At 38.1% G+C, this 22,720-nt stretch overlaps 1 protein-coding gene across 9 annotated transcripts in view; it reads left to right on the top strand.

Moving 5' to 3' along the window:
- ATP9B (ATPase phospholipid transporting 9B (putative)) overlaps positions 1 to 22,720 on the top strand; it is a 286,760-nt gene that overhangs the window by 158,177 nt on the left and 105,863 nt on the right. For all 9 annotated transcript variants that reach the window (XM_042860452.2, XM_008164437.4, XM_008164435.4 and 6 more), the window contains one exon: positions 1,922 to 1,998. In XM_042860452.2, the coding sequence (XP_042716386.1) occupies positions 1,922 to 1,998 (77 nt within the window). The remainder of the gene's footprint in view (positions 1 to 1,921; positions 1,999 to 22,720) is intronic.

Raw genomic sequence — 22,720 nt, 5'->3', positions numbered from 1 at the left:
AGTAAAAGAAGAAGGGAATATTGATCTGATTTGGGATTTTACTTCAAGGATAAAAGAGCGAGAATTTAACTGCTATTTGAAAAGCAAAAATAGATTTGAGAAGTTTCTCATAACTCCAAAATTGGTGACTTTTTTCTTTTGCTATTTTAAAAAATAAAAGCTTATTGCTTTTGATGACAATTTGAGATATATATTTTAATTTGTTTTAAAATAATATGTATAACCTGTTGCTTGAGACTAGTGATATATTATAGAGACCCAGATTATCTAATAAGTAGTAGCATTAAAGTATGACAAATCCCTTATTCTGCTGAATTTATAGACCCTCTGTATTCAAAGAAAAGAGTAAATATTTTTAGGTGGTCATTAGTAATTACCGGCAATGAATGTGGATACAAGATTTTTACCCACATCTGAATTTTCAGCTGCCTCTTGCTTTCCCACTCACTTAATTCAAGCCACCCTTATCGTTGACCTTTTAACATGAATACATGCTTTCAAATGTGCATTGTCTTCTATGGTGCAAGCATAGTCACATCAGTCCGTACTTGTGGTCCTGATTAAATCATTTTAAAAATATCAAAATAAAAATTTAAAATATCTTGCCTTCATTAACCTGTGAGATGAAGGTTTGTAGGTCCCACACTTAAACTTCCTGATAAGCCATAGGGTAACCCACCACAATAGGCAAGGCATGCTTAGCATATTGTTGCTATGAAACATTTCATTTTTTTAAAATGAGGGACAATTCAAATATATCATTGAAATGCAACTAATTTCATATTTTACAGTCACAAAAAATTACAGTGCTCAGGAAAATGAAAGACAAGTGTTCAATATTCTACAAGAAATAGTGATACAAGTGTGATGATAATGTTTTTAAGGTTTCAGAGTAGCAGCCATGTTAGTCTGTATCTGCAAAAAGAACAGGAGTACTTGTGGCACCTTAGAGACTAAGCATCCGAAGAAGTGGGCTGTAGCCCACGAAAGCTTATGCTCAAATAAATTTGTTAGTCTCTAAGGTGCCACAATGTTTTTAAGTTTTCCTTAATAGCTACCCAGATTTTCTGTCATGTTATAAGTAAAAACTGACTGAAGGAAGGTAAGAGGAACTCAAAGTACTCCTATATAGATTTTTGCCTCTTACAAATATAAGGCTACTTGTGGTGTTGTGGTGATATAAATAAATGTGAGAGCTCATCTTTATCAGTTTGTAAGTGACAGCAGAGCTTGCACTGATTTTAGTTACTGAACTGCACATATACAGTAATATTAGAGAGACAAGGTAATACTAACTCACCAATACTAACTCACTTCGTCTCTATAATACCCTGGGACCAACATGGCTACAAGAACACTACAAGCAAGATATTCAGCAATGTTGAATGAACTCAGAATTCATTGTGAGGGGCTAACAATGGGTCTTTAGGACATAGTGTATGCTCTGTTTTTTAATGTTTTGTTTAAAAAGGTTTTAAGTTCAAATGTATTTTTAACCATTAAAGATTTAGAGTGTGTTATTACTTTCACTGACATCAGTGAAAGAGTATAATCACTTTTGTGGATGTTCATGAAATGCTGTTACCATGCTCTGTGATGTCAATGGAATGGCATTTATCAGTTCATCATCTGCTGTGATTTACATAAACATAATAAAGTAAATTTAGACAAAGCTTGTCATACAGTCCATGAAATATTGTTAACTTTTTAATGCTAGGAAGCTTTTGTTACAATGGCTAAAATGAAAAAGTGTGAGATGATACTATACATGTAGAAAGACTTGTGCTTATATGATGTTTTTGCTTATAAAAGTGGCTTGTTTATAGGATTGTAATTACTTGTAGGTTTTTAATTCTATTATCTTACTCTTCATCTACCCATTGGTAAAACATTCATAATCAACCCTTTTTATTTTCCCCAGGAACAGTAATTGGTGTTGTCATATACACTGGAAAAGAGACTCGAAGTGTAATGAACACATCCAATCCAAAGAACAAGGTAGGCTGGCATAACTAGAATGACTGCTTGTTAAACACATTTTACTAACTTTAATATTTTTTTCTTTCCGAAGTACTAAATTAGATACATAAAACATCAGTTCACTAAATTTATCAGTAAATACTATTCTGTAGTGCAGCAAACTGAGTATTTTAAACTGGCTTAATTTTAAATTTATTTGTGTGGCAGATGAGTTCTTTCTACTGGATGTGTCTTAATTATGTATATTATAAATTGCTCTCAGTCTCATTTCAGAAATACATCTTAAAATGACCAGGTAAAAATGAAATTACAGTGGTCTGAAAACAGAGCAAGAGTAACGTATGCCTGCAGTAGCTTTAGACCCTGATCCTACAAATTCCTCCCTGTGCACCTACCCTTGAGCTTGCACAGAGCCCCCTTGACTTCAAGTCAGCACACTGATTCAGTGGGGCTATGCGTGAGGAAAGAAGTCCACCACAAAGAAGTAGTTGCAGGATTAGGTTTCAGTTTGTGTACACTGCAGTCCAGGAAAAATGCAGAACTAATTTAACATTAGAAAGGTATTGGTTAGTTACACTTAGGTAAGTTTTTGTTTTGTGTATGACCGAAGGTTCTCCCTCATGAGATTGCTTCCAAAGATGTCAAGTGGAGGAGTTGAGTGTTGTGTGCCTGGGCATGTGCATAGTCTTTCAGCGCACGTTTACTGTGTGATGGTATAAGTTCTTGTTTGCTGTGAGGTGGAAAGGGGTAGTTTTTTTTAATTGCTGAATGCCAGGTTATTTTATTTTTAAAAAATACTAAAAATATCTAGTTTTGAGAAATAAGAAATGGGAGGCCACCTCTTACTAATTGTTTCTCATACTTCAAAGATGGAATTATTGATATAGGTTATTCATGAAACTATCTCAGGCGATGTGACTCTCAGTATTTTAGTTACAGGAGTTCTTTTACATACTTTATGGGATATCATCAAGGGGCCAAGCAAAATAATCAGTCTTCAACCATGTTTATTTTATTATTTATTATTAAAGAAAGAAAAAAGTTAGTTGCTGTCACTCTTTCGTTGGCCCAGTACCCTCATAGTTTTTCCTTAGGTTCTTCTTCACCTTATGCATATATACTTTGTCTAATGAACTGGTAACATTTCTAATTGCTTTTGTTATTCTGGTGGGGAAAATCCCAGATAACCTTTTAAAGTTAAAGTGCAGCTTTTATTTTTCTTCATACAATTTTCTAAGATGTTCTTCAATTTTAATAGACTCAAACAGGAAATAAACTTTGGTTCTCAAAAAGTTTAAACCCCACTTTATATGCAGTAATTCAGTTCTCAAAACAGTTTTTTTAATTAAATACATTTTATAATTTCTTTAGCCTAAATAGATATTAGAGAAGGCTTTTTTAATAACAAATTTAAGAGAAATGTGAAATAGGTAAAGAGAGTTACTTGAGCGCTGCCAGTAATAAATTAATTTTTCCAATAAGATAAATATTTTATACTTTAAAGTCTTCTTGTATTAATAATTCGTTTGGTAAGGACATTAAATTTCAGAATGGTGCATTTAGCATTTTACCATTTACATAGCAATGATATTAGGAAATTATATTTGGGTCTTTACATTTAGTTAACATTTGCAAGTATGCATTTCACCAATACATTGGTCATTTTAACATTTAAGTAATAAAAGGTTTAGAATATTTCCAACTACACATATTTTTCTTGGCGTTTTAAAGACATAAGCAGGGATTTTTCTTTGAAAGGTAAAGGGTTTGTATAGTGGCACTTTACTCCTACGTTGATTGCTCTTATAACACAACCTACATTCCTTTTTACAGTTAGGTCTCTTCCAAAAACATGAATATTTTACATGGGTTTATGCCTAAGGATATAGACACACAGTTGCTAGTCCTTGGGAGACAGAAATAGAAACCTCCTGGAATTTTTTTGATTAGCTTTAATATTTTGTAACATAACTAGCTAAATATACTGTTATATTTTCAAGTATCCTGGCTATAGCTTACCTATAGCTATCTCTTGTCTGCCTCTTTACTGAATGTTAAGTTTGTAAAGTCTTAATATTAGCAAAAATAAGTTATACTATCACTATTATTATATTTGCGTCAATATTGAGATCTCCTTTTCACACTGCCCACTAGCTGCGGTGGTCATAGAACCTTACCCTCTCCATTTTTGCCTGAGTGTTTTAACTAAAATTTAGTCTAGGGTTACCATTCGTCCGGATTTACCGGGACATGTCCTCCTTTTTGTGCTAAAAATAGCGTCCAGGGGGGGAATTTGTAAAGCACTCACAATGTCCGGGATTTCCCCACGGCAGAGCAGAGCGAGCGGCTGGGAGGGCTGCAGGGAAGTCCCGGGCTGGACTCAGGAGCAGCTGTAGAGGAGCCGGATCCGCCCTGCATTCTGAGCCGGCAGCTCCCTTGCAGCCCAGTCTGGCAGCACTGTGCAGGGCCAGGGACCGGGTTTTGTTGTGCAGGGGAGCTCAGCCACGTGTCCGGCTCGGCTGCACAGAGCCCAACACTCTGTTCTGAGCAGCAGGGTAAGGAGGTCAGGGGGCAGGAAGGTTCTGGAGGTGGCAGTCAAGAAACGGGGGGGGGGGGGCTTTTTGGGGGGAGTGGAGAAAGTTTTGGCCAGTCAGGGTACAGGTAGGGGGTAGGGTCCTGGGGGGCAGTTGGGGGGGGTCTTAGGAGGGGGCAGTTAGGGGACAAGGAACAGGGAGTCTTAGGTAGGGGGTGGGGTTCTGGAGGGCAGTTAGGAGCAGGGGTCCCAGGAGGGGGCAGTCAGGGGACAAGGAGCAGGGGGGGAGTGTTTGGGAGTTCTGGGGGGGGCTGTCAGGTGGCAGGGGTGGGGAGATGGATCGGAGCAGTCAGGGGACAGGGAGCAGAGGGGTTTAGATGGGTTGGGAGTTCTGGGGGGGGGCTGTCAGGGGGTGGGGAGTGGTTGGATGGGGCGTGGGAGTCCCAGGGGTCTGTCTGGGGGTGGGGGTGTGGATAAGGGTTGGGGCAGTCAGGGGACAAGAGGCAGGGAGGCTTAGATAGGGAGTGGAGTCCTGGGGGGCAGTTAGGGGCAGGGGTCCCAGGAGGGGGCAGTCAGGGGACAAGGAACGGGGGGCAGGGGCAGGGCTAGGGCGGGGCTCCTCCCGTCCTCTTTTTTTCTTGCTGAAATACGGTAACCCTAATTTAGTCTAATAAAAATTTTAGTTTAGGTTTAGTTAAGATAAGATACTTTTTTCTTGTCCATCCTCTTCAGAATGAAATTCAAACTCTTTGTTAATCATATTGTGAGCGCTATTAAGGGAATATTTAGAAGCAAGCTATTCTCCTTAGACATGTTCAGATTTTGTTTTAAACTATGTTCTCAGACAAAATACAGCATACTATGCAGAAACACTAAAAGTTAGATAATGCACAGTTAGATGCTGTGAATTAAGAAAAGCTACATCTATCACAGAAATTCAGGTTAAGAACTTTCCTTTTCCTCACGCATGAGGTAGTCTGCTATGCCTTAAATCATGGTAACATGGAAAGAAGTAAAGCCATTGGCGGGGAGTTATCAAGGTGCCGTAACTAGGAGTGCTGGGTTTGCCTCCGCACCCACTGGCTTAACTAATAATACCAACTGAATATATGGCTTCCATTATCTATAGAGTTTACCGTTTTTAGCACCAGATTACAAAAAAAAAAATTTCGAGCACCCCTGGTGGGAATCACAGATGCTGACTCTAGAACTGCATATTTCAAATTGGTCATAAAGGCCCAGACCACCTGACCAATTTGTGTTCTTTTTGCAGCTGTAGAATTCATGGCGCCAAGTGTTCATAATACTTTTCCTATCTTATTCTTTGCTAGTTTTTATTATAAAAATATAAATGTTTAACTGCTTATTGTGGTGAGGTGATAATTCTTGGTAGTTGTAGTTCTAGAGTTTTCTGTCAACATTGATCATCTAGTTTCGGAGTGATAGCCTTGTTAGTCTGTATCAGCAAAAACAACGAGGAGTACTTATGGCATCTTAGAGACTAAGAAATTTATTTGGGCATAAACTTTTGTGGGCTAAAACCCACTTCATCCGATGCATGGAGTTGAAAATACAGTAAGAAGATATATATATATACACAGCACATGAAAAGATGGGAGTTGTGGGGGGTCAGTTCTAAAGAGACTATTCAATTAAAGTGGGCTATTATCAACAGGAGGAAAAATCACTTTTGTAGTGGTAATCAGGGTGGCCCTTTTCAAACAGTTGACAAGAAGGTGTGAGTAACGGTACAGGGAAATTAGCATGGGGAAATTAGTTTTTAGTTTTTGTAGTGACCGAACTACTCCCAGTCTTTATTCAGGCCTAATTTGATGTTTGCAAATTAATTCCAATTCTGCAGTTTCTCATTGAAGTCTGTTTTCGAAGTTTTTTTGTTGAAGAATTGCCACTTTTAAGTCTGTTGTTGAGTCCTGGGAGGTTGAAGTGTTCTCCGACCGGTTTTTGAATGTTATAATTCTTGACGTCTGATTTGTGTCCATTTATTCTTTTGTGAAGAGACTGTCCGATGTACATGGCAGAGGGGCATTGCTGGCACATGATGGCATATATCACATTGGTAGATATATCACATTGTTAGATAAGGTACCACAAGTACTCCTCGTTGTTTTTAGTGATCATCTAAGTGGTTTATAAGTCTTGTAATGGCATACATCAAATATTCAGGTTTCAATAGTAACACATCCTTGGTGGTATGTTCATTTTCTCAGAGCCAACTTGAACATCTCCACCTTCAGCTTTGGAATTTGGCTCTTTGATCTGACAGCCTTTACTCCTGGTTAGCTTCTAGATAGAAGTTTATAGTCACAGACAGTGAGAGTTCCTCTCCATAGGTTGTTTGGGCAAAAGAGACCTTTCATCAGTGGTAGTTCCTAAATATCCCTATTTTTCAGCTACTGCATATCCTGGTTCAAGATTACATTTTCAACCTTGGCCTTCTCTTGCTGTTTGGGGTTCTGGTATAGAGACAAGAAATGTTTCTCCCTATATGTGTGGTCCTTTGAGCATGAGATTAAATGCCATCTCATTCTGAGGCTAGGTCTACACTACGGGGGGTGGGGGTCGACCTAAGATACGCAACTTCAGCTATGCAAATAGTGTAGCTGAAGTTGCGTATTTTAGGTCAATTTACCTAGCTGTGAGGATGGCGGCGAGTCGACCGCTGCCGCTCCCCCATCAACTCGGCTTCCGCCTCTCACTGCGGTGGAGTTCCGGAGTCGACGGCAGAGTGATCGGGGATCAATTTTATCGTGTCTACACTAGACGCTATAAATCGATCCCCGATAGATCGCTACCCGCCGATCCGGCAGGTAGTGAAGACGTGCCCTGACTCACTAAGGAAGAAGTTTTCATTGAGAGAATATCACAAGCAGTTGGATGTTACAATTCTGTTCCTCTTTTATGGTGACTTCATCTTCTAGGGACATCTCCTTTCCTGGAGAGAAATCTCCCAAATATTTGCCCTGGAAGGATGAACTTTGGATTTGGAGAGGGAGGAATAACGCAAGGACCAGACTTCTGAACCTCTGTCATAATCTCCTTCCCTTACAGTCTTTTTTTCTCATCCTTCTTCCTCTCTCCACAGAGGTGTCTAAAGCTTTGCAGGATATGGTGACTTTCCTGTCTTTAGATATCCTTTTTTTCTTGGTTCAAAGAAAGCAACATACACTTTCTAATATTTTAGAACTGAGGAACAGTATGATGGACTACTGGAATCTGCAAAGAAGTTTTTGGTGCATCCAACCAAAGATCCATATGTGTTAGAAAGCCCTGTATTCTTTTTCTCCTGCAATTTCATTGTACACTTGGTTCCTTAGTAATTTCTGCAGTTGCTGAATGGGTTAAGAACAACAAGATTTCTAGACAACTTTTCGTTTTGATAGAGACTTCTATTAACTGAAGCAGTCAGGGGAAGACCTGATGTTTGCCAGCATTTCTTGTGAGCATAGCAAGTTATTAGAAATGGCCTGATATTGCTACTCCTTATGGAGCAAATTCTTATCAGTAGTCAGCCTTTCTCTAGAAGCTGAAAGTCTAGAAGTGAAGTTGACCATCCTAGAATGTCAAGTGTGCTTTTTACAATGTTCATTTATTTATTTTATTTATTTATTGCAATCGTATTTTGCAGGTATTTTTGGCTTAAAATGACTAGTTTATCCAGGAAGTAGAAGCTAAAGTTCTGAATTTGTCCATGTGGGAGTAGATTTAATCAACAAAAAGACAACCTTGGGTATTTTTAAATATACTAGACAAACTGCATGGTTTGGGGTTTAAGGTTGCATGAGCAACCAGATTCTGGCATTTTCAAAAATTGGGTGCTAAACTCAAAAATTTAAATTGCTTTTTTTTCTAAATATAAGTTTCTGTATTTTCTAGGGTTTTTTAATAAAAAAGTTTTTAGAAGTATATTATGTGTAACTGTAACAACTCTTCCATCATGCATGGCATCATGTAAGATTTGAATTCTTGAATCTTCAGTAGTGCAACACAGCTTGAACTATGGGACTAACTGCATTAATTGCCAACAGGAGCAGGTTGTTATCCCTGGGGAGAAGTGGGTCACAGGAACCATGTGCAGTGTCTGGAAAGTAGTTGGTGGAGGTGGGGGGAAGCATGACTGAGCTGTTCTTTCCCTTTCTTCTCCTTCAACCTTTCTGAGAGGCTGTTTGTTCCCAGGGTTCCCAGTTCAACGTGTGCTGTTGCTTCTGCTTTAGCGCTGGTGGCATGGGCCCAGCTATGGATTAAATGTTCACGTTCATTTATTTTGGCATGTTTCCAAAAAAAAATTCGGACAGTGCAAGCGAGAGAAGGGAAATCACAATCTTCAGCAGTTTACAACTCAGCTAAACCTGAATGGAATTTCATAGAACAAAGAAAAGGCACTACTTTTAGCCTGAGAGCTTTCCCACTGCTGAATTTCAAAGGCCAGCTGCAGACATTTGGAGGTGTTAGAACGTCTCAAAATGTAACCAGAGTCTTTTTTATAATAGAAAGTATCGGGCAACCTAGTATAAGGTCCACTGCTATCTCCCTCTATAATAATTCCTGAAACCTGGGATGTATAAGGTAAGCATTGATGGGTCCTTAACTATTTGCCACTGCTTTAAAACTAACAAGAGAGAAGCAATGAAAGTTTCTAGTAACTGCTTTCCATTGACCGTATATTAGATGAAGTCTAGTATTCTGTCAATAAAGAGGTGATTTAAGTGGTTAACTGCAATTAGCACTAATTAAAATTATATGCATAAATCTTCCCTTGATGAAAGAATATGGACCACTGAATGCCTGTTTTAGTTTAAATAAGTTTCTGTATAGTATATTAATTGTAAATTCCAGGTGTTAACTTATTTCTGGAAGAATACAAACTTTTATTTAACTATTTCAGACAGCATATATCATTGTTATTTAATATTAAGGGACTAATCCTATATGGAAGGCATAGATGAGTAGCCAGCTCATTTACAGCCCACATATTCTGGGATGATTCCTATCCACCCCTTCTCACCAGCACCACCTGCAGAATGTAGGAAATGGCAGCAAAGCAGTTATTGCTGCAAACTTATAATGGCAGTATCTCCCAGAACTCCTGCACACCCACTATACAAGGGAGTTTCATACACCCACTGCATCCTTGAACCCACTGCTAACCTCATTCCACCCCCAATTCCTCTGAGAGCTGAGAACAGAAAATCCACATGGAGAACACACCCTTGTAGCATACAGGATGTACAGTTCCCTTCATGAGACCCCAGAATCCTGTTCCCTGCAGAACAGAATCAAACCAGTTCTGTTGATGTCAGAATCCTCTGAAGATACTGATAGTTAGGGGTAGAAGAGAAGACGATGCTTCTAAAGATGTTTAAAGCAGCAATTCTTCAATACAGGACAGTACATTCTAGAAGTGCCATTTACACCAGACATGCTGTAACACTATTCATGTAGATATGTAATGAATAATGTTACAGTATTTTCTATTTTACAAAATCTAATTTATTCTTCAAAGTACAGCAGAGCTTTTCAGCTTGTAAAATTTTGGAGGTATGAAGTATGATGTCAAACAAGCAGATGTGAACAAAAGCTTTAAAGTTTTGTTCTCTGTTAATGTGCCTTTAAAAATCATATAACGTGATCCATTTGATACATAGGCAGCCCAGATCTTTGTTTATTTCAAGAGCTCTGTTACACTACTCCAAATGGAAATGTATCATAGGTATTAACATGCCAATGAGTATGCAAAATATGATTCACATTAACTCCTGGAATTCTCTAGTATTGGCCCACAAAGTAGAATTTGATACTGAAACAGCATTTACTAAGGGATATATAGACAGGCCCATTAGTGCTTATCTGTGATATAGTAATCTGGCCAGCAGCAGGTTTATAGACAAATCCACATTCAAAATAATTATGGAGACTAAAAGCAGGCAAGCCTTTCATTACATGCGACTCAAATGCAGAAAATTTCTAGAATAATATTTAACATCTAAATACAGATTTACACCTTCAATGAAATGTACAAACATTAGTTCGCACAATGGTCTCATGAATTAGATTAGTAAAGTCTTGTCTACATGGTGGGGTAACATACTCTACAGGGATTGTGATTTCTTGAGCACACTAACATTGTGCATTAATTGGTGTAGACCCTGCTGGTACGCACTAAAGGTTCCTTAGTGTATTTTAATGCAGTATTTTTTCTAATAGCACTACATTAAAGTGCACCAGCAGGGTCTACATGGACCAATTAATGTGTAACATGTTAACGTGCTTTAGATATCACACCCTGTAAAGTACATTACCCCACCGTGTAGACAAGCTCGCTTAGACAGAAAGGAAAACTGAGTCAGACAAGTTAAATGCTTACCCAAGACTACACAGTCACCTCAGGATTTCCTGGCTCCCAGTCCAGTGGTGGTTCTCAGAGCAAAGTGAGATAAACAAAGTTCTGGCCAATACCCAGAATTTTGTTATTGATGCTGGTATCTTCAACTATGGAAGGAAACCTAAAGTCTGAGTGCTTCTGTGTGCACAAGGTTCTTTCATTTCAAAACAATGCAAATAGCTCTTAATCTTAGCAATAATCTTTCTAATGGGAATAGGTAAAAACCCTCAATTATAATGAACTAAAACTTCAGTTATAGACTGTTTCTTATAACCTAAACCTATAGTTACCAGGAAGATACTTATTTCAAGAAAAGAAAAAATTCTTACAAGAGGTTTAAAAAAAAATCAATTGTGACAGGTTGCCATTTTCACGCCATTCATAATAATAAGTTACTCAGAGTAAAAACATCAGGAATGAAATGACAATACAAATTGCTTGAAGCAGTTATTGCAATCCCTTGAGTATATTGATTTGTGTTTCTAATAAAGAGATGCTTTTAAATGTCTCACTGACAGAGACAGGTAATATGTGCCATTATGTGGATTAAAATGGTCACTTATTATTTTAATCTTAGTAACAGCATTTTTAAATAAAAGTTCAAAATGAAATCAATGTATATATGTATTTTCTGTGTATTGCATTTTATATCAAATTAAGACATTTGGGGAGTATCTTTTTTGTAGTCAGAAGTTCCGAATTTTTACATAAACATGCAGTGTTTATATTGCTCAAAATGATTAAAAAAATAGACACAGAATTATGTTTATATGTTACCCTATTTTACCTTGCAGTTTTATCACTGAAGAGGTAAAAAAAAATTTGATTAAAGAAATACTTGTTTAAAATTTTCATAGTGTAAGTTTCATAAAAGAAACCCCTCTGATGAAGTGGATAATAGGAGTGAATTAGTCTTCAGAGAAATTTTTAGAGTATCTATTAATACGAAAATAATTGTTCCAAAGCCTGATCAACAAAGGATTAAATAGAACAACAAACCTACAATAAAGTAATTCAGTGACATGTAGACAAGCTGCAGTATGGTTTTTAGGATTATGACAGTACATGCACCGCCTTCGCTTGCATACTCAACACACTCTGATATTACAGCTGCTAACAATTAAAAGTTGTGTTCCTTCATGTGAAATGTGAACATGAATAGACTTATAATTTCAGGCAGCAGTAAAGAGGCAAAGTGTTAAATGTTGAAAAAACAATCCTAATAATAACATCTGGGATATATTTTTGTATCATAGTATTGTAAAGAATATCTAAACTAGTGAACTTAGTGATACTTTAAATTGTGTTTTAAATAATCATTTCATTTTGCATTGATAAGAGAGGTATTTCATATTAAATAAACTGTACCATTGTTTGTCCAAATATTTGTGTGGTAGAGTATAATTGCAATAGGTAAGTGTGTGTGTGTGTGTGTGTGTGTGTGTGTGTGTAATATATGTCAATATATATCTGTGTAGTGTAGAAATAAAAACTGCTTCAAAGGTGCTTAATAATCCTTTGAAATTGCATGACCTGTACTTAGCAGCTAGTATTCTGCTAAGTCTAAACAGTGAAGTTTAATATGTTACATATCAAATATGTGAATGCAGCAACTGTCCCAACAGTTCTATAAAATACATTTACTATTAGAATGCTAAATATAATTTTGCAGAGGTCTGAATGAAGATTCCTGTAGGATTTCCCTAATTTCTCCTTTACTCTATTTATAATTTTCCATTGCCACTCAAAGATCCTACAACTACCATCCCCCAAACAAAAGTCTGTGAATGCTGCCATGTATATTAACCATAAGATTTACTCAAGAATTATGAGGCATTTTTCTGCCATTAACTGAATGTGCTTCTTCCAGTGCTCGCCTGTTTAACAAGCGAGGGTGGTCTTGGAAACTCAACAGAGATCCTGCTGCATGGCAGGAAATAGTTTGCTATTAGACTGCTGTGTTAAACCATATTTGTGGGGGTGGAGCACAAAACAACTGGTATTGTATTTAAAAATACCAAAACTTCAAATAGTTTGTGAAGGCTCCAATCCTGCAAAGATTTATGCAAATGCTTGTGACAGAATGCTGAAGCCTAACATGTGGGTCAGCACACTGATGACTGTGGCCTTGGCAATATCTGATTGAGGAAATAAGAATGAACTAGCCAGTCAGATGGGGCAGAGGGGTGAGATGAGCTAACTGGCCCGTCAGCTGACTAACTTGATAAATGGAATAGTATTAATGGGGATGGACAGGGCTAGCTGTGCCCAGACTGAAGGAAGGGTGATCCCAGGGCCTGAATGAACAGGGGCTGGAGGCAATAGGATTGTAGGTATTAAAATTGTTCTGTACTGTACAGGTGTTGGTGGATGGGATTTGAATAATTATAGAGTGGACACTGAGCAGTTTCTGTAAGGGGAGAACATACACTCTGTGGCAGCTTAATTTAAATAGAAGCATAAATCTTCATGGGATTGGGGCCTTTAGCATGCATCTTTCTTCTACAGTAGGGCCACACTGTGGCCAAACTTGTATACTCCCATATAATCATCAGGAACCTCTGTACTCCCTGGTGCTGGCTACCTGGATTGCAGTGCAGTGCAGGAAAAAGAGCAGGGGCTGCTTCATCCGCCTCCTTCCCTGTGCAAGTGGTACAAGGTACCCACCTATATTGTCATGCAAGCGAAAGTACAATCTATATTTAGTGTAGGGTACTTCCTGCTAGGAGCCAAGGGGAATCTGGAAGGTAGATGGAGTCTGTCAGATTCGCAGTCTGTCTTATCTGTATTGCTCCTTGCTTTGGAGCTCATAGTAGAGTCACAATCGAGCCCTTAATGACCAGGCATCAGTTTAATCATGGTTTACTTTTGTGTATATCTTCTTAATATTTCAGCAATGTTTAGGTGTAGATTTTTTAAATTGTTTGGGGTCTTTAATGTCATAACTGTAGTATCCCTTTCAAATACTACAGCTCATGAAGTTGTCCAGCTATACCGAAAGGAGGACAGGAGACACTTGATATGGTTTTAATCAGGCTGCAACTTTATTATTAGATGTCTAGGACTACCCAGCAGATAAAAGTGTACAATGCAGGTAACTCCATAATCATTCAATATCTACCCAAGGGGCTTCTGCCAGCTCCCCTCTTTTTCCATCCAGGTCCCCCAGTCATAGGAGCCCTGAATCCCCCACTCCCATTCTGCTTCTTTAATAAACACTTCCTTTTTAAGTCTTTTACCAAGTCATTTTTCCAGTCACTGTATGCCGTCCCTATGGAGTACCTGCACTGGGCATCCGCCTCACACTTACAAAATGAGTTGTAACATAATAGCCTAAATCCCCTCCCTACTCACCATAAGAAAGCCCTCCCTGAACCCACTGTGGGGAAGGCAAAAAAACCCACTCCACCTTGGCTAATCTGGTGGTGAGGGAAAAATTCCTTCCCAGCTCCCCTTAGAAAGGTGCAGCTAGTATGATGCCCACAGCAGGTCCTGACCAAACCTGATATTTTGCCACCTCAAGGGGAGGGTAGATGGGTGCTGCTATGCCTGGTTTGGAGAAAAAAGGCTTCTTCCACTGTGCTTTGCCCCTTTTTGACCTCCCTCACACCTTCCAGTCCTTGTGGATGAATCAGCCTCACCACACTGACTCACTCCCCATTTTGCAGTAACTTCTGAGTCTATTGCTTCTCCCCCGGCAAGCCGAACAAAGCCCTCCTCCCCATTAAAGGTACTGTGCAGTCATTCTCTAAGAGGCTTTTGGATGTGCTGTTTGTTTAATATTCATTTGTCTAATTAAATGTCATTTTCAGATCAAAGAACCTGCACATTGTATTTTAAAAAATTAGTGACTCAATGCAAACCCAAGCACATCTATGGATTGTTCTGATATGTAGCATGGTGTGTGAAGTTAGAATTTGACTGTCCATGTTCATTATTTTTTCTTGCAGGGCTGTTGAAATATGTGGCTAATGCATACAAATTTCTGTAATAATTTGTAATGTGGATAATAGTGAATACTATAAACAACTTGGTATTAGCATGGAATTGCATTATATCCACTTTCCTACCAAATGAGTTAATCATATCGATATTACATTTAATACCTTAGATATTATCGTAAAACACTATTGAAATTGCCATTTGTTGAATACAGTTTTCTGTTGGTTAATACAGTTTAAAAAAACTGAACATATATCCCACTACACATTATTCTGATGATGCTCTGATTATTATGGTAATCTTAAGATTATAGATATATTATAATTTATAACACATCTTTACGAGATGAAAATTTTCCAGAAATTGGGCAATAGATATAAAGTTGACGTTTCTATAACAAAATAGAATTCCTACTAAATTCTTTCTATATCTCAACATACTTTCCAAAGACACATGAAGTACATGTATTATATTATAGAATTTATTACTCACCTGATTAGCTAAATTGAAGCTCAGTGTAGATGCTCCAGTCTTTGCTACAGAATGGCCAAATTGGAACTGTTGGCCTTTGCAGTTGTACAAACTTTGGATTATTCTTTCAAAATATTATGAGTGTCAAATTCCTAAAAATCTCACCTGTAGTTATTTGTTGGCATTATTTTATGTAAGAGATGGTATTTTAAATTGATCTAAGTGTATTGATATACTGACCATAGTCCCATGGCACTGCTCTCTTCTAGAGCTGGAGGAGGAAGTTGCTGAAATCCATGAGTTCAAATTTACACGGCATGAGATAGTGCCTTTGAAATATATATTTTCTTTTTCCTTGACATGTGAACATATTGCATCGGTTCTGCAAACTTCTATTTCCACATTGTGTATCCTTTATAATATTTTTTGCTTGATTTAGCAGGAGGAGTGGGATGAGCAAGAAGGGGAAGCATTTTCATTATCTTACTGTAGGATTTTGTTGAAAAATTGAACAGATACTTGAGTTTTATTTCTTACTACAGTACAATATTGTTGATGGAATGGAATATGCAGTAATATATAATAGAAATATAGTAATAACTATAGATACACTGAATTTCTAGATGTTACTATCAGATTAGTCAATCTTGATTTTATAAACAAATAGGAAAAAAATTGAAATTCAAATAAAAGTGTGAAAAAGGTCTAACAAATATAAATGTAACATTATTATGTAAGGTGTATATATACCTATTCAAGCATGCTATTTATGTTTGTTACAACTTAGAGAAGGATTTATTTTGTTTTGCTGAAGTATTTAGTCATTCAGACAACAATTTTCTTAACTTAAAGTCAACGTTTTGTTGTTTTATTACAATTATAAAAATTGTTTCATTGCCTAAGGATGCAGACACGGTCTGAAAGATGCACAAGACAGAGAAGAGAATTTTCTTAATGGATCAATTTAATATGTTTTTAATTCCAAACAATATAAAGAAAAATGATTTCTTGCAAGGTTTAATTTCAGTCTAAAATGATATATTTGTTTTATTCTTTGGATAAATGTAGATATGGTAACATCAACATTATTATACTGCAATGACTGTTCATTCAATCTCATTGGCAGTCAAATCAGCTTGCTATGGAATGCAATTCCAGCCTAAAAATCAGATTGAATTGTGCTCTTCACAATGCTTTAATCAGTAATCAATTCTGTTTGGATAGATATTTCTTAAACCTTGGCTTTCTGGATAAAGTTGGACCTGTCAATGCTAAAGGTCACTTATAGATGTTAATTAACCAAGAGGGAAATTAACAAACTAAGATTATTTATTTATTTTGCCTGACATTTTGCGATATTGTCATTCTTACCTATGTGTGGTGTAGGGGGAAAAACCTGTTTTTAAAACACATGGCTGTTTTTTATAAGGCTGAGATGCATAATAAGCCATGTATCCTTAGGTTGGCTCTTCAGGTAAAACTGTTTCTGGTGAGGGCCCAACCCTGCTTTCATGGACATCAAAAGGAGCAGAATTGGGTCCTAATGGTAAAAAGGTAAACTGAGAATTGGAAAGGCAAAAGAGAGTCTGTGGAATAGCATTTGGGTAGTCAGGCTTAAACATTAAAATAACTCTTAAGTTATACACTGTATATTCAGAATATGCAGCAAGATGCATCATAATTATCTTCAGTCTCTTCCTTTAGAAATGTGAGTAATTTTTGTTAAAATGAGAGCAGCATTGGCAGACACACACAGCAGTGAATCTGCCTGGTGTGCCTAAAATGAGCACATAAATAGTTTTTTATACTGCTATCACTTGTAGGTAATGTTCAAAACAGTGAATTTAAAATGTACTTTATATAAAAAAGCTTCCATCCTGTTTTAATATGACTTAATATCAGAAGTGTAAATCCTCTGTGTACCCATTCAACATCAATTTAAATAGTAGTAATCTTTAACATTCTTCCTAATTGTTAAACTAGTATTAAAGCTGGGTTTCAGGGTAGGGGTGACTCAGTGTCTCAGATGTTTTTTTTTTTTTCTTTTCAGCAAGTTATATTCACCAGTTGTAGACTTAGAAATGTTAATGTTAATTATAAATGTTACTTTTGTTTTACATTTCATATTTTTGTCGAGAGGTAGCCTCTTGGATTCCCCCCCATTTAATTTGGAGTGGATCCACTACTTTGGACAGAAGTTATAACTCATGGATATTTCTGATCAATCCAGTAGAATAGAGACTGAGTTCTTTTTTCTGAAAGCTCCTTTTGCTGCATACACCTCGATATAACGCTGTCCTCGGGAGCCAAAAAATCTTACCGCGTTATAGGTGAAACCGCGTTATATCGAACTTGCTTTGATCCGCCGGAGTGCGCAGTCCTGCCCCCCCGGAGCACTGCTTTACCACGTTATATCTGAATTCATGTTATATCGGGTCGCGTTATATCGGGGTAGAGGTGTATTTGCTGAATTGACCATACCCTCCTCTTTACATGCAGAAATGTTTCCTCTGTGATAATTTCCTTTGTGATAGTATTTCTAAAAAGATTATTTTCCCCTGAACAATTCGTTTCCCTTTATTTTTTTTTCTGGAAATTCTGCAGGAGGAATGAAGTGCAGTGGTTGGGGGAAGATTCACTTAGCACCTCCTGCATTTCGCTCCCCTCTGCCCAGCACCACCAACTTTAAACAGTTCTCCCGCTCCTGCAGTAAGCAGAGTAGCTGCCTCCTATTTTGTGGTCCAACATATTGGAGACACTCTCAGAGCCAGGGCCGGCTCCAGGCACCAGCCCACCAAGCTTGTGCTTGGGGTGGCACCTGTAGGGGGGTGGTGTGGTGCTCCGGCTCCGGCCGCCGGGGAGAGCGGAGCCCCGGCTGGGCCCTCCGGCCTCCCCCCGGCACTCTGGCCGCCGGGGAGAGTGGAGCCCTGGCCGGCACTCCGCCCTCCCCCCGGTGCTCTGGCCGCCGGGGAGAGCGGAGCCGCAGCGGGCTCTCCGCCCTCCCCCCGGCGCTCTTGCCGCCGGGGAGAGCAGAGCCGCGGTGGGCTCTCCGCCCTCCCCCCCCCCGGCGCTCTGGCCGCCGAGGAGAGCAGAGCCGCGGCGGGCTCTCCACCCTCCCCCCGGCGCTCTGGCCTTGCTCAGGGGGAAACCCCTCTTAGGGTATGTCTGCACCGTATCTAGGAGGATGCTTCCTGGTGCAGGTAAACAGACATGCGCTAGCACTGCTTGAGCTAGTGTGCTAAAAATAACATTGTGGCCATGGCAGCAGAGCGGGTGGCTCAGGCTAGCCGCCCGAATAGAAGCCCACTTAACCCCCTGGCTACATACTCTAGTGGCTACCCTGAGCCACCACCCATGTAGTTTCCCTGCTATTTTTAGAGTGCTAGCTTGAGCAGAGCTAGTGCATATCAGTCTAGCTGCATTGGGAAGCACCCTCCCAGCCGCAGTGTTGACATATCGTCCTACAACTGTCATAATTGTTTACTATTCTCTAATGGACTTCAAAAGAGGCTTAAAAGCAGCACTGGTTTTATTTCTGCTGCTGCAGTTGGGGACTCCTATGATTGGTATGGCAGGGAGCCAACCCCCCCATTCTTATAGCCCACCTTAACCCTCCTACGAGGCGGGGGTGGATGGTAAGGTCCCAGCAATGGATTTGGAGGGAAGAAGAGGGGAGCTGATGGAAGTCCTTCACCCCAGGTATGGTAAGGTCCTGGCAATGGATTTGATGGAGGGGCATGGATGGAAAAAGCGGGAGAGCTGGTAACTCTCCCTCCCCCCCCCCGGGTAATTATGGAATAAACATGGGGTTACACTGTTAGCTGCCGGGTAGTCCCAGGCATCTAATAATAAAGTTGCGGCCTAATTAAACCCATGTCAAATGTCTCCTGTCCTTTTGGCATAGCCAGACCCCCCCCCCCCAAAATCTAGAAGTAGAATAGCAATAGTTGTTGTAGATCACTCTCATTGGTGAGAATCTGTGCACTCTTATTTGAAATAAGGGGGAAAATGCATTTTTGGTTAAACTTGAATTGTAGTGAAAGTAAAATCTGTCCATGGTCTTTCAAAGAGTGATCAAAAATTTATAGCTCACATAGAAACATTTGATATTTGTCTGACTCTATACCATAAAAATAATACAAAAGATTTTGACCTGTTATTAAACTGGTTATTCCATGGTGTGCCAGATGATATACAACATAACCTGAGAATGGGAAGGTTTTTAATAATTGGTTCTTTGTTCAACATTATAGGGGTTAAACTTACTTGTTTTGGAATTTGCGGTTATGCTGCTTGTAAATAAGAGAGACTCTCTTTTTTACATTACTGTGAAATTCTCCTTGATATATTGTGTCTAGATTGAAGTTTTGTTCAGTTTCCAATATATTTTCAAAATAAATTGTGTGGGTGCATTCCAGTTCTTCTTGCCTCCTCAAGTAAAGATGTGTGCCCAGATTTTACAACCAAACCAGTTTTAACTTCTATACCTTAAAGCTGAAATAAAGATTGGGTAAAGAGACAATCTTACCAGTAGAGAATTCTGTGTAACATTTTTTTTAGAATAGTAATCTAGAGAATTAACAAAAAGTGAGCTTGTAAGGGAAATGGTATAATAAGAATTTGGCTGCCTTGAGAGCTATTGTGGAAGTGACAGGAAGATGAGGAAGACAGCATATACTATGAAGTATTGTAGGTGCTTAAAATAGTCTTTTTAGAACTAGTTCATTTAAATTCCAGTCATTATAGAGCCATTTGCTTATCATTGTCATACTTTTACTTTGAGAGTAAACTAAAGAAATACTTTCATTGTATAAAATTAATCTGATGACCAAATTCAGTTTACTTCAGTGTGCTTTTTTATATAGCTATGAACAACAGACTGTAATGTCAGGCTTTAGATTTGTTTAATAAAATCATATTGATGCATTTCTAATATCAAGTAATACTTTGTTAGAGAACAATATTTTAATATAGACCTAAACCATTAATATGCCAGACATTTGATTGTGTTAGTCTCTCTAGAGTTGGATGACTACGTGTATTTCATAAAAATGTTTGGGTATATATTATTTGCCTCCAGATAGATAAGCCATGATCTTCAAAATTTCCAAAAATTAAATGAAAATGTTCTGTTTTGGACTTGTGCCAAAAATATACAGCATATATTGTTTAATGCACCTTTGGGATCAAGTCTTGTGATGTGTGGTTGTATCTATTTGGTGCTTCATACAGTAGAGCTTCAGAGTTACAAGCACCTCAGGAATGGAGGTGTTCATAACTGAACAAAATGTTATGGTTGTTCTTTCAGAAGTTTACAACTGAACATGGACTTAATACAGCTTTGAAACTTTACTAGGCAGAAAAAATGCTGCTTTTAACCATCTTAATTCAAATGAAACAAGCACAGAAATAGTTTCCTTACCTTGTCAAATCTTTTTTAAACTTTCCCTTCATTTTTTAGTAGTTTAACACAGTATTGTACTGTATTTGCTTGTGTGTGTGTCTCTCTGCTGCTGCCTGATTGCATACTTCCAGTCTCAAATGATGTGTATAGTTGACCAGTCAGTTTGTAACTCTAGTGTTCGTAACTCTGAGGTTCTACTGTATTTCCAAAACAATGCTGCTGTGCTTGTATGTTAAAGTTTGTTAACAGATAGTCCTTAGTTACATGGAAATTCATGCCCAGAACTGGACCTTGAACTATGGTACCATATACTAATCATTAGTGACCCATCATGAATTGCAAACAATGAAGTGAAATAACAATAGTCTGAACATCTGGGCCAGAACAGGATTATTACTAAATAAGTTTTTCCACTGGTTAATTTTGTCTTATGTTTTATTTATTTTTGTATTTATTTTATATTATTGATGTAATATATTTCTTCAGTTTTTTTAAGAGAATAAATAAATAAATTGTAAAAAGTAACAGAGGGTCCTGTGGCACCTTTAAGACTAACAGATGTATTGGAGCATAAGCTTGCATGAGTCTGACGAAGTGGGCATTCACCCACGAAAGCTTATGCTCCAATACATCTGTTAGTCTTAAAGGTGCCACAGGACCCTCTGTTACTTTTTACAGATCCAGACTAACACGGCTACCCCTCTGATACTAAATAAATTGTGTAAATTATTCATATTCAGATGACTATCATTTGAATGTTTGAGTTGTGATCATGACTTTTATTTCAAAAAATTAAGGACTGACTTTAAAAGTGAGCTTTTTTCTAAAGAGATCACACTGACTAAATTTCTACTCTTAAGTTTAACTGTCACTGTTAAATATTTCTTATTTCTAGTTGCATTTGTCTAGTTGCACTTTCATACATAGTTATACCTATAGCTGCTAGTTAAAAGGCCCTCTAGCATCAGGCATTTTCCCCATGTGTAGGTACAGTACTTATGGATCATGATGAAGTCACCTCTTAAATTTCTTTTTAATGAGCTGAGTAGATTAAACTGCTTAAGTCATTGGCTGTAATGCATGTTCTCCAGACCTGGAATAATTCTTGTGGTGTTTCTCTGAACCCTCTCCAATTTTTCACCATTTGTACAGAGTTGTCATTTCTGTTGTGAATATTGTCATTTCTGTTGCAAAGCATATCAATTACCTTAGGCATCCAAGTATTACATTGGAGTTCAGTATTTGGGAGATACATCTGTGTCAATGTGAATGTGGTCCAGGTAGTCTTCTCTTTGGTGAGTCATACTGGAATTTCTGTGACAGATGCTCTCCCTTTCTAGATTTACATGGTCATCTTTTACTTACACTAATGTGAGTTTAACATCCCTTGAAACCCACTAAACATCAGGATTCTCAGTGATCTGAGATGTTGATGCTAATATTTTTTTTATTGTGGACCTTGTAGTCTCCAATGAAATAACTCCATTTATAGAGGTAGAAAGACATAATGCTGGCTTGGGTATAGGTTCAACACTGCTGATAGTAATTCAGATAGAATCAAGTATCTTGTTCACACTTTTATAGTCAAGTTACGTGTGACTTTCTGAACAAATGTGGCTGCTGCCTTTGCCTTGTAACTCCATTCAGTGTGTAAGACCAGGGATTGCTTTAAACTTGAAACCAGTGTTCTAGCTGGCAGATGAAATTGGGACTTGACCTGTAAGATGGACCGAAATCATATGTAATAATTTATGGATCTTCCTTTCCTGAACTATTTCACCCAGGGTAGATGTTCTTGCATAATTTTACTTAAATTGTTCCCTTTCCCATCATCTTTTCTGAGTATAAATAATTCTCTGAGATATACAAAATAGCCTTAGTTTCTTGTTCCTTTTATAAATTGGAGAATGTTGTTTTGTGGAAACTTTACTCAACCTTAGTTTCCAGGAGTAGAAATCCAGTCAAATAGTATCTCTGAGAGAAGGGACAA

This window comes from Chrysemys picta, chromosome 2, assembly GCF_011386835.1.
Source record: "Chrysemys picta bellii isolate R12L10 chromosome 2, ASM1138683v2, whole genome shotgun sequence".
Lineage (NCBI taxonomy): Eukaryota > Metazoa > Chordata > Testudines > Emydidae > Chrysemys > Chrysemys picta.
This window is presented reverse-complemented; position numbering and strand designations above follow the sequence as displayed.